General features: G+C 39.4%; 1 protein-coding gene across 1 annotated transcript; it reads left to right on the top strand.

Moving 5' to 3' along the window:
* The first annotated feature begins 4,102 nt into the window (after positions 1-4,102).
* On the top strand, positions 4,103-11,147 carry LOC102827656 (chromosome unknown open reading frame, human C12orf39). Its single transcript, XM_006866932.1, is given in 5 exon segments — positions 4,103-4,189; positions 4,301-4,358; positions 4,591-4,653; positions 6,309-6,392; positions 11,089-11,147. Coding segments are annotated over 5 exon segments (351 nt in total).
* Positions 11,148-12,203: the final 1,056 nt, after the last annotated feature.

A 12,203-nucleotide genomic window follows, 5' to 3' on the forward strand; every position in this document is an offset into this window, starting at 1 on the left:
TGCATATATCTACTCATGTCTATTCTTATTTCTTGGGGATATATGACAAGTAGAGGAATTACTGGGTCATACAATATCACTATTTCCAACTTTTTAGGAACATTTTCCATCATGGTTGCACCATTTTACAGTCTCACCTGCAATGTAGGAGGGTCTCAGAATCTTGACACCCTTGCCAGCATTTGTTCTAAACTTTGCTTTTAATGTTGAGGTGGGATGATAGCTCATTGGTTTGATTTGCAAAATTCTAATGACTAATGATTGTAAAAATTTCTTCATGGTTGTTGGCCACCTGGATGTCTGTTCATGTCCTATGTCCATTTTTAAAATTAGATTATTTCTCTTTTTCTTGTAGAGGTCTTATAGTTTTCTATTAATTTTAGAGATGTTTGATACAATGGTGTTTGATACACCATTGTAAAAAGAAAATGTTCCCAGACTATGGACTCACTTTTTATTCTTTTGGCAAAATATTTTGATGCATATAAGTACTCATTTTTAGGAGGTCCCAGTCATCAATTTTTTCCTCTGCTGTCTGTGTGGTTTTAGTTTTGTTTGATAGTATATTTATGCCATGTTTCAGAGTCCTAACTTAGGCACTATTTTTTTTCATTGATGATCTTTATGGTTCTAGGTTTTACATTTAGGTCTTTAATCCACATTGGGTTTGTTTTTGTCTTTGGTGTGAGATGTGAGGCAATTAAATTAACAACAGCAAAGTTAGGGAAATAGTTCAGATGTTATTGGAAGATGTTATTTTAAAAGAAATAACATGCATTTTCCTTATTCAAGTATGTGCTTGTTGTTATTAAGTGCTATCGAGTTGATTCTGGCCCATAGTGACTCTGTATAGGGTTTCCAAGGAGCAGCTGGTGAACTTGAACCACCGACCTTGCAGTTCAAACAACTTTGCAGTCTGATGCATTAGCCCACAGCGCCACACCAGGACTCACACACAAGTATGTGTATCCTAGTTTAAAAATAAAGAAAGAAACTTCTCTAGGCACTTCCCCTTTCAATTTTTCCATCTTTTTTCCTTTCCTACTCCTACCAAAAATTTCAATAAGGTTTTCCATATTTGTCTTTATATATTATTTGGTTTTCAGATGACTACGATGTAGTTTCTATCCTAACAAACCGAATCAAGTGGCCTTTATGTTATTCAATTTTTCATCATCATCATTAGTTAATCTCTTAGCTTTTTAATCTCCTTTCATTTCTTTATCCCTTCTGAATTCTCTTTCTAAACTTCCTTTTCTGGCTCTTCCTCTGCCTATTTTCTCTGTTTTCATACCTCTGTCCCTGCTTCTCTGCTCTAGCTCCATACATTCCCTAGTGGTTTCATTTAATCTCTTTGGACTGATAGTCCCTGCACTTTAAAAAGATTGATATGTTGGTAACCTCTTTCTGAGCCCTATAGAGTTGTACTTTTATTGTGAATTAAGTGGTAGTTTACATTGTAGAAGATCAGTTTTGCACTCAGCCAACAGTATTTTCATTGCAATGATTACAATCCCCGCCATGCACCATCAGTTAACAGTATTTGCCTCTATTCCTTGTTTTTTTTTTTTTTTTTTAATGTACACCAAAACATGCAGAAATATATCATTGTTTAAACAACCAAAGGGCACATTTTGCAAGTCATCCCACCAGTACACAGCCTTTCTCTTTCCATGAGTCTAGAGTCCTCAGCTGCTCTATCTCCCCATATCATCATCTCTGCCTCCACCTCTGGTGTTCCTGATGCTCTGGACAGGGTCCCACATTCTTCCTCTGGTGTTACTGCTTCTTTGGTTAGGATCCCACGTTCCTCTCTTGCTCTTTCCTCTTGATGGTCCTAGGGTCCACTGTCCCTAGAATACAAGATAAACTACTGCCCTCTTTTTGTCACACAACTTCTACCTTTACAGGTATGACAATCTCAATTAGTCACGATAACAATTACTTTTGAATCAAAATCATCCTATCCCCATCTCCTTTCACCATACCCATCTATTGTTGTTAAGTGCCATCGAGTCGGTTTCGACCCATAGCGACCCTTTACAGGGTTTCCAAGGGTATAAATCTTTACGGGAGTAGAAAGCCTCATCTTTCTCCCGCGGAGTGGCTGGTAGTTTCGAACCACTGACCTTAAGGTTCGCAGCCCGATTCGTAACCACTATGCTATAGACCAGATGAAAACTATTTGGTGGGAATTCTACACCCCGCCCCCTCCTTGCTGAAATTCCCTCTTGAAAACTTGTAATCCAGCCACTTTTTGCCTTTATAGCCCCCCTATTATTGGTAACTCTATAGAGTTTTGCATCTCTATAGTGTATTTTTCACCTCTACTTGAAAGTCCAAACTGAATTCTAATTTTAATATGTCCAAAAGGCATATCTTTACTTCCTTGACTATACTGGTTTCTATAAAGTTTCCCAGCTTCAGAAAATGACTTCATCATTCACCCTGTTTTTAAGCCAAAAATCTAAGAGCCATCCTTTATGGTTTTTTCCTACTCTCATATGCAACTTATCTACGTACCCTATATTTTCTACCTCCAACGTAAATCCAAATTAATTCATAGCACATCTTTCCTTGCTAATACCACTCTAGACTAAGACATCTTTAAAAAAATTTTTTTTAATAACCATGTTCCCTTGTGAACTAGCTTCATTCTTTCCCTCCCTCTCCCCTATTACCCACACAACTTGACTCTTTTGTCTTCCTTCCTGGTTCACAAACAAGCCAAATGCTTGCCCCTCAAGTTTTACTTTTCCTCAAGTAGCCCACCACCTATTCTATCACTTCATCTTGCTTACTTTTACCTTAGAATTTAAAACATTCTATAAGTATTTACCTGTTTTCTAGTTTAAGTTTCCATCCTAACTAGAAGGTAAGCTTGATCAAAGCAGAGATTATGTCTTTTTTAGTTCATGGCTACGTCCCATTAAATAAAAGAAGGAGTATTTGACACTTAGTAGGCATTCGATGAATAGTTGTTAAATAACTGAAGTGAATCATTGAACTCAAATTCCAATGAGATTCCCTAACCTTTTCATTTCTCCCCAAACAATTCCTCTTTAATCATCAGTGGCAGCTTAAGTGCTCGTTAGTTGCCCAAGACAAAATTCTTACTTTATTCATTTACTTTTGGACATTTTATTTTATTGTAGTAAGTATACAGCCCACTAGCTGCTGCTGGAGAGAAAGATGAGACTCCATGGCACTTAACAACGATAACAACATACAGGTAAAGAAACATCTGCCATTTTATCCATCTTCATATGTACAGTTCTTGTTATTAAATATGCTTCTCATGTTGCTTAACCATCCTGTTCCTATTTATTTACTTTTGATTCTGCCTGGGACTATTGATCCATTTCCTGAATAACAATTGTTTTAACAGATGCTTTAGCACGAAGTTAATAGGTAAAAGATATATCAGAATGCTGACATAGTTAGTCCTAAGGTCTCCTGACTAATGCCGTCAATGCCTAAACAAATGATGTCCATCCATCAATCATTCCTCTACTTCCTGCAATTGAATCTCTCTGGAGGAATCATTAGATCTTCTCAATCTGGAAGACTGACAACAAGTCTCTGTGGACTCCCTAACTCTATTGCAGAAGGGAGGGTCCTTGACACTAAGATTTTAAAAGCCCCAATTTCAGAACAAGATTAGCTAAAGCAATAGGTACAAAGTTCTCAAAGTGAACAGAACATGAAGGTAAGTCAAGATGTAATTTACTTGTGAGAAGTCTAGACTTTTTCATTATTTTATGCTCAATAGTAATTTTAAATGCTAAAGAGTATTTAAATAAAATGCCTTTAAAGCAGGGTAATTTGATTTTATTTTTAAGTTATTTTAAAAAGTTCATTAAATTTACCCATTTCCTCATTTGTGTGAGGGAATGAAAAGAATATCTTTCTAAAAACTTTTAAAAATAGGGACTGTGGATCTTGCTAAAAACTTTTAAAAATAAAAGATGGGTTGGGGAAACATTCCCACTTAATATCAAAGTAGAACATAGTTGCGAGGAAGGGTTTGCAATTACCATTAAGAATGGAAACAAAGACCCTATAGGCACAGAAATGACCCCTTTGGTTGATTGGTCCATCCATGTAGGGACTCCGAAGTCTGGCGGTAACAACCTTGGCTCTTTTCCTGGTGTTCTCTTCCATGGGAAACTCCAGCAGCGCCCCGCAGGTAATCAAATGCAAATAACGTTTGGACTGCAAACTCACGCTTTGCTTTTTGCTTATAAGACAGGGGCCTGGGCCACGTTGTCTAATTCACTGCTTTTCTCTTGTGTTGTAGAGACTCTTAAAGAAAAGGAATTGGACCCCGCAAGCTTTGCTGTACCTGAAGGGTTCACGTAAGTTCCTAATAACTTTGCTTTTCCTACGGCAGGGTGCGAGCAGGTTGCGGGCAGGGCGTGGGCAGCTGTGTTGGACTTCCTAGTTTTCTCCAAGACGCCTGACTCAATGCGGGCGCCGTGCCATCGCCTCCCCGCCAGACTGCACATAGCAGTATGCTAGGAGGCTATGGGTTAAGCCCCGATCGCCCCGGGTCAGGCGGGCCCTGAGTCCTGTGTCTCGCCTTTGCAGAGGGGCAGCTCGTTATCTCCGAAGAGAGCCTGAAGAAGGACCTTTCCGATCGGCTGCGGCTGGGTGAGTGATCTAGGGAGAGTGGGGTCTGGTCAGGCGCCTTAGAGCCTTAGACAGACAGGGTGCACCCCCGCGCCAACTAAAGTGTCTCCTCACCAGGAAAGACGTATCCCTAGGAACGCCCCGGGCCGAAGCCATCTCGGGCCGAGCCCAAGTTGGCGGCGGCGACCGGATCCCGAGGGACTGGGCTGGCATCTCGCTCCGCCCTGATTAAGGAAGGTGGAAAGGGCGGCTGGGGCCGAGGCTCACCAAACTTGATTGGGTCTCAGCCGCTCCGTTGGGCGGCGCTCTTGCCGCCTAGGTATGCAGGGGGCGCTGCGAGTTAATGAAAGATGAGCCAATGCCTGGGTTTCAGCTTTAGGGTTAAGGAGGGGGTGATTAGAACTGTTTAACAGCCTCTAGAGATGTACCTACTTCTTCATAACACTTCTAAAAGAAGTGTGTCCTCCTAATCATAATGATAATGAGAAGGACAGTGATGCAAAGTATAATTTGCCTAGAAACTCCAAATGTATGCTTTCTTGCATACCTCTGTTATATTCCTGAAAAAGCTACCAGAGGATCAATAGTCAAAAAGTGTGGGTAATTAAGGACCCTTATCTTTTTCATGCTAAACCTTTAACATGGCATTGGATGACAAGATAACTTGTGTTTAATTTTGGTAAAAGTTAAAAGATGGCACAAGCTTCAAACTTGAAGAAACTAATTTACTTTACCAAGGTAAAGTCACCAAGGTAATTTTTTTTTCTCCATTTCAGTTGCCCTAAATTTAAAACTCGTGATTTGTGTTACCTTAGATTTGAATATTTAGCAGATACCACTATACCTCCAGAGCCCTGGGGTTTGCAGTGGACTGTTCAGCAGATTGGTGGTTCAAACACACCAACTCTGCAGGAGAGAGGAGAGAGGCTGTCTGTGCCCATAAAGATTTGCAGTCTACTAGAAACCCTCTGGAACAGTTATACTCTGCCATATAGGGTCGCTATGAGTAGGAAGACTCAATGCAAAAGCCATGAGTTTTCAATGCGCCTAAGTTCAGCCAAAACTGTTTGTCAGTGGAGCTGTGTTGTGTTATGATGCTGAGCCCTTTCAGTGTAAGCTCCAGACAAAAATTGACTAGGAAGAAAGTCCTCACAATCTGCTTCCAAAATTCAGCAAGTAGAACCCCTATGTATCACAACTGTCAGATCCCGTTGTGCATAGGGTCACCACGAGTCAGAGGCCTGCTCACTGGTGTCTAGCAATAACTGTGGCTAAGGATGTAGATCATTGTCTCAAACTGTGTGGAAGGAAGAAAGAGGAGGTAAACCTTTCTGCCCAGAGAGAGATGTCATTTCATGCTGTAAAGAGGGAAATTTCCCATAGACTCTTTTTCATAATCTTCCTTGCTTTTATGAAATTCTCTCTAGTATATTCTTTAAATTCTCTTCCACACCCTGTAAAATGTAAAACATGAAACATCTAATGGTAAGTAATGTCCAAAAGAGGTATGAGTTATTTCAATTTATAAAAACCAATCTTCTGTAAAAAGAGGACTTTGCTTAGAGATTGAAAATCTGTTACATAGGGCTTCTAATTATTATATCAGACAATAACAGGATTTATCTGCACTAATGCTCAAATGCTAATAGAGTCTGTTTACACTTTTGCTTTTCCAGGAAAACGTAGCTCAGACCCCCAACCACTAACTCTTCCAGAAGCAGCAGTCGGCTTACTGACTTCTTTCCAGAAGAAACAAGAAGGTATAAGTATAGCGATCTCTTTCAACTCCAGGACAGAGCTGCTTTGCTGAGTTTTAGGATTCTGTGCTGAATGCAATAAAGCTAAACTGAATTATTCAGACAAAAAAAATGATTAGCAGTTTACCCTCCAGAAATTTATAAAGATGTTTAGTATAGAAAGAAAGTATATTCTTCATTAAAATGATTCCCAAGAATATAAAAAATATTTCCCTGGTGAGACTAGAGGATTTCATGTGAATTTCACAATCCATAGCCTACAATAGCTTTTATTTCTTATTTTAGAAATTATAAACATGGACCAATAAACTCTTAGAATTGAAAAGCTCAAAGTCCAACTTCCTTATATTATTGTTGAAGAAATTAAGGCCAAAAGAGGTTAACTAAACACAAATACCATCACTTGCTATTAAAAGTCAAATTAAATGAAATAGCTGAACATCAACCATTTCTTACTTACAAAAACAGCATTTTCATAGGCTTCTGATTCTAAGTCTGTGTTGTTTTCATTACATTATGCTGCTTCTTCTATACCAGGATTAGGTATTTGTAATTTACAAATGGAAACAGTGTTCAAATAGCATTAAAACAGATGAATTTAGACATTTTGGTAAGGAACTTTGGAGTATAAGAGGTGTGGGTTCAAATCCTAGCTCTATTTCTTCCTATCTGGGTAACCTGAACCCCATTGTCAGTAACAGTAAAATGAAACAATTATGGGAAACATAGTATATCATTTTATTAGTATTATGAAGGGCAGTCATCAAAATATGATGTATGAACTTCAGTTTTCCCTCTCAAAAATTGTAATGATGCCCCATTTGTAACATAATTTGGATTTTCAAATGTGTAAAAAATACAGTGATTGATCTGGCAGACAAAGCACGTGTTTCTGACTTAGTGTTCTGACAGCTTATAGTTCCTGTTATGGAAAATTGCTTATGACAGACAATGGAAGAGCGTGGGATAAAGAGGTAATTTGGAACTCAGAGCACGATTGAGGTTAATTCAGCAAATTGTATGTATTTATGACTGCTAGGTGCCAGACGCTATGGCAGACAGAGGAGAGAGCAGATGGAGCAAAAACAGTCATGAGAAGGACCTTTGCTGTGAGTCTAGAGGGTGAGTAGTCTCATTGTACCGTCGAATGTAGGATTGGTGGCTACAGAAGGCTACTATTGTTAAATGCTGTCAAGTCAGTTCCAACTCAGCAACCTGTATGGGGTTTCCGTGGTAGATTTGAACTGCTCACCCCACGCTTCGCAGTCCAGTGTTGATCTTACAGCACTACAGCAGGAGCCCTACAGTAGGGTTGCTGTTGTTGTTGTTGTTGTGAAGTACCGTGGAGCCTTCTCCCGTGGAATGGCTGGTAGTTTCGGACCTTGAGGTTAGCAGCACGATATGTAACCACTACGCTACCAAAGCAAGGAAGTAATATTTACTAAGCACTTATTATTATACTGCAAGGTGCCCTGGTAGCATAGTGGATTACCAGCTGAGCTGCTAACCTCAAGGTCCGTAGTTCGAATCTGCTAGTCACTCTGCAGTGAAAAAGATGAGGTTTTCTGCTCCCATAAAGATTTACAGCCTTGGAAATCCTACACGGAGTTGCTATCAGTTGGATCCATCTCCAAGGCACATAACCACCACAACCATTATGTTGCTGTGAGTCAGCCACTATTCTCAGCATTTGAACGGATTTATATATTTAATCTTCACAATATCCCCAGGGGGTAGGTGCTCTTAATGCCCACTTTTTATAGATGAGGAAGTAGAGGCACAGAGAGATGAAATAACTTGACTGCTATCAAGGAGTGATTGGCAGCATCAAATCATATAGCAACACAACTAATGTTAATGCCATCAAGTCGGTTCCGACTCGTGGTGACCCTGTGTAGGATTTCTGAGGTTGCAGGTACAGAAGGCCTCATCTTTCTCCCATGGAACAGCTAGTGGTCTTGAACCTCAAACCTTGTGGTTCCAGTCCCGTGCTTATCATATGAATGCTGAAATTAAATGGGAAAAAGAAGATCTTGGCTGGCAGGGAACATTTACTAGTGGTTCACAAGACTGCCTCCTCCCTCCCCTGAGTGACATGATTTGCTGTGGCTATCCTCCTTTTAAAAGGGGCTCTGGTAGCGTAGTGGTTACCGAATTGGGCTGCGAACCACAAGGTCAGCAGTTCGAAACTACCAGCCATTCCGCGGGAGAAAGATGAGGCTTTCTGCTCCCATAAAGATCTACAGCCTCGGAAACAGGGTCGCTATGAGTTGGAACCGACTCCACGGCACATAACCACCACCACCACCATACTCCTTTTGAAACACTATGTAGAGGCAAATTAGGATGACAAGGTAAAGAAAACACAAACACTCACATTTTAGAGAGTTGCCATGGCTCTCTCATTTTCAGAACCTTTGCAATGCATGAAGAGAGAACAAGTTGACTTGTGGGAAGAGGATGTTGTAACCAAGGTGATCTTTTTTAAACTCATGATTTGGAACACTTAGTCATATTTTAGGAGCCCTAGCTGGTGGCACAGTAGTTAATGCACTTGTCTGCTAACCAAAAGGTTGATAGTTTGAATTCCCCAGCTGCTCCAAGGGAGAAAGTTAGGCAGTCTGCTTCCGTAAAGACTTACAGCCCTGGGAGGCCTATGGAGCAGTTCTACTTTGTCCTATTTGTTTGCTTTGAGTCTGAATCTACTTAACAGCAGTGGGTTTGGTTTAGGTGTACCCATTTTTTAAAGAATCCTGGTGATGAAATGGCTAACCACTAGCCTGTAACTGAAAGATGAGTGGTTACAACCCATCAGCCACTTCGTGGGAGAAAATACCAGGCAATCTGCTCCCCTCAAAGAGTATAGTCTAAGAAATCCTATAGGGCAGTCATCCAGGGGTGCTATGATTCAGAATTAACTGTACAGCATACAACAACAAAAACAACATTTATATGTGAAGGCAGTAGAGGGAGAGCTCTGGGGAAGACAGGTTGATAGTAAAATTGCTGATGTGATTGATTATTGGGGAGGAGTATAGAGCCAAAAAGGAAGGTGAGCTCGAATTGAGAAGGAAGAGCTAATTTTAAAGAGCAAGAGTAGCTAATTTTCATTGAAAATTTTAGGGCAGGATTAGATTGTATGTCCCCATTTCAAATTCCTTTTAACTATCAAAGATTTCTAAGTGGCTTATCTCAATAATGAAATGAGGCAATCAAATTGTGCTAGTCCAAATTGCTAGAAAAATTCAAGGTTCCCAAAGGATTAGTGGTTACGAATTCGGCTGCTAATGAATTCAGGGTCAGCAGTTCGAAACTACCAGCTGTTCCGTGGGAGAAAGATGAGGCTTTCTGCTCCCGTAAAGATTTATAGCCTTGGAAACCCTGTACAGGGTCACTATGAGTTGGAACCAACTCCATGACACATAACAACAACAACAGTCTCCTTTGGGTTAATGCGCCAGACTGCAAAGACGTTTGAATTGCAAGGTCAGCAGTTCAAACTCACCAGAAGCTTCTAGGAAACACTTCAGGGTTGCTATGGGTCAGAACCGACTCAATGGCACTTAACAACAAGTCTCCTTTTGCATTTCAGTTCTTAAAGTTTCTAGATGTTATTTGTAATGCTTTTATTTTATATGTTGTTGTTGTTGTTAAGTGCCGTGGAGTCGGTTCCGACTCATAGCGACCCTGTACAGGGTTTCCGAGGCTGGAAATCTTTATGGGAGCAGAACGCCTCATCTTTCTCCCGCGGAACAGCTGGTAGTTTCGAACTGCTGACCTTGCGGTTCACAGCCCGATTCGTAACCACTACGCTACCAGAGCTCCTTTATTTTATATAGTGAATTTTTATTTCAGTAGCATTTTTACAGGGATGATTTTCTTGTTGAGTTTTTTTTCTCTTCCCTTTAAAAAGCAGTCCTTTACCTATAATATACCAAAGTGTGCCTGCAATCTAGGTTAAAATATAAGCTAAATGAGGGAATGTGGTTTCAATTAAAGAGGATTTTGGAAAAAATTAGAAGGAGATGCATTTGCCTCTGGCCACCACCACTTCCTAGTGATTGTAGGTTTCATCCTTCTACCTTCTTTTTAGAATCCTAGGAGCTTGCTATCAAGTCCCTCCTTAGTTGCCCCTGCCCCAGCTGTGGTACCTCATGGTCTGAAACTTTATAATACTATCCAACTAATCCCTGTGACTTCATTTTATCTCAGTTCCTCCCTAGAGCTCTAGCTCACCTAATAAAGGGATATTTGCAAAGATGTTCTTGTCATTTTTCCCATAAAGATGCATTTTAGCAAGAAATTTATAGAAAGGCAGTATTTTGACAGAAAATCTTTGATGGATGATTCTAATGGGAGGTGTCTTGGGCAAGAGGCATACTTGTCTGAGGAAGACACATAGCCCTCTCAGATTTCTACCACCAAACATATCTTATAATATTTAAATTCCTTATGAAGAGTCAGATGTTAATTCAAAAAAAAAAAAAAAAAAGCCCCAGTGTGTCCCAAGCTGACGGAGAAGTGTTTCAGCCAAATCAGTCAAGGTACAAAATACAATTTTTTGGACTTTCCATAGCAAAGTGAATGAGTTAACATAATTTAGAAGATAAAGTATTTATATCCTGAGGTTTTCTTTATCTTTACTCTTTTTATAATATAGGATGTGTTTTAATTTTATGTTTTTTTTTTCCCCTCACAGCTAAAGAAGAAAACTTTGATCAAACTAGATTCTTAGAAGACAGTCTGCTAAATTGGTGAAAATATTCTAAATAGTATTCGTTTACTGTTGTATTCTTGCTGAAAACATGAGCCATGTGAATGAAAGCCTCACATTCTTTTTGCTCCATTTGTAATGTTAGAAACATGCATAGCTAGTTCTATTCTTTCTGAAGCAGAAATAATGTAGAGTTATTACCGCGTCAGGTCTTATGCCTTTTGAATTTTGCTTTTAGAGAATTTAAGATTGTAAGCCTAAAGCTTCTTAAATGTCATTTTGTTAAAACCAATAAATACCCTTCTTGATCTTGCAATTCTTAGTTTCGTATATTTATGCTGTTAACTATTTTGTTTTCTTGCCAGTCAGCAGTGATTCCCCATGTATCCACCCTGAAGGAGGAAGGATGGGAAAGAGGACTGTGTGTTTCTTTCTTTAGTTCATCCAGGAGAAGTCAGTTATAAAAAAGGGTAATGGGAAGGAATAATTGGGAAGAAGCCCAATTATTGGCTTCTGTGTGGTTGTTCAGAAAGGGGATGATTTATGAGACTGGAGTCAGTGAAATATTAACCTCCATAGGTGGAGGTCCCTGTTCACTCTTCAGAGACCTCCTGGAGTTCAGTTTAGAAACATGGATCTAAAAGTTACAATCTGCTCCTATCTATGCTGTCCAATGGAAGTATTCTTGTTCTTTAGAGGTAACCAGTTTTCATGGCTAAGCAGACTTAAAGACTGTGTGCTTTAATTGCCCAGAGCTCTAGATTTTGAAACTGCCTAGTTTCATAAAGTCACATTGATAATATAAGTGCATGATAATATGCTTAATTTACTCCCTTTCAAAGTCAATTTGGGTATAATATCATATATACACACACACACATATATATACACTACATATATACATATGTATATACTTACAGAAACAATACAGCAAACAATTATTTTCTTTTTGAATTACAGTAATAGCCATCACTTTAGTATTTTCTTTAACCTAACAAATTCAGAATTGCTCATGATGAACATCATAACTGGATGTCAATTCTTACTGTCATCAGTATACTGCCTTTATTTAATAAAGAATATATGTGAATTTTCCATAA

This window comes from Chrysochloris asiatica, unplaced genomic scaffold (assembly GCF_000296735.1).
Source record: "Chrysochloris asiatica unplaced genomic scaffold, ChrAsi1.0 scaffold00098, whole genome shotgun sequence".
Lineage (NCBI taxonomy): Eukaryota > Metazoa > Chordata > Mammalia > Afrosoricida > Chrysochloridae > Chrysochloris > Chrysochloris asiatica.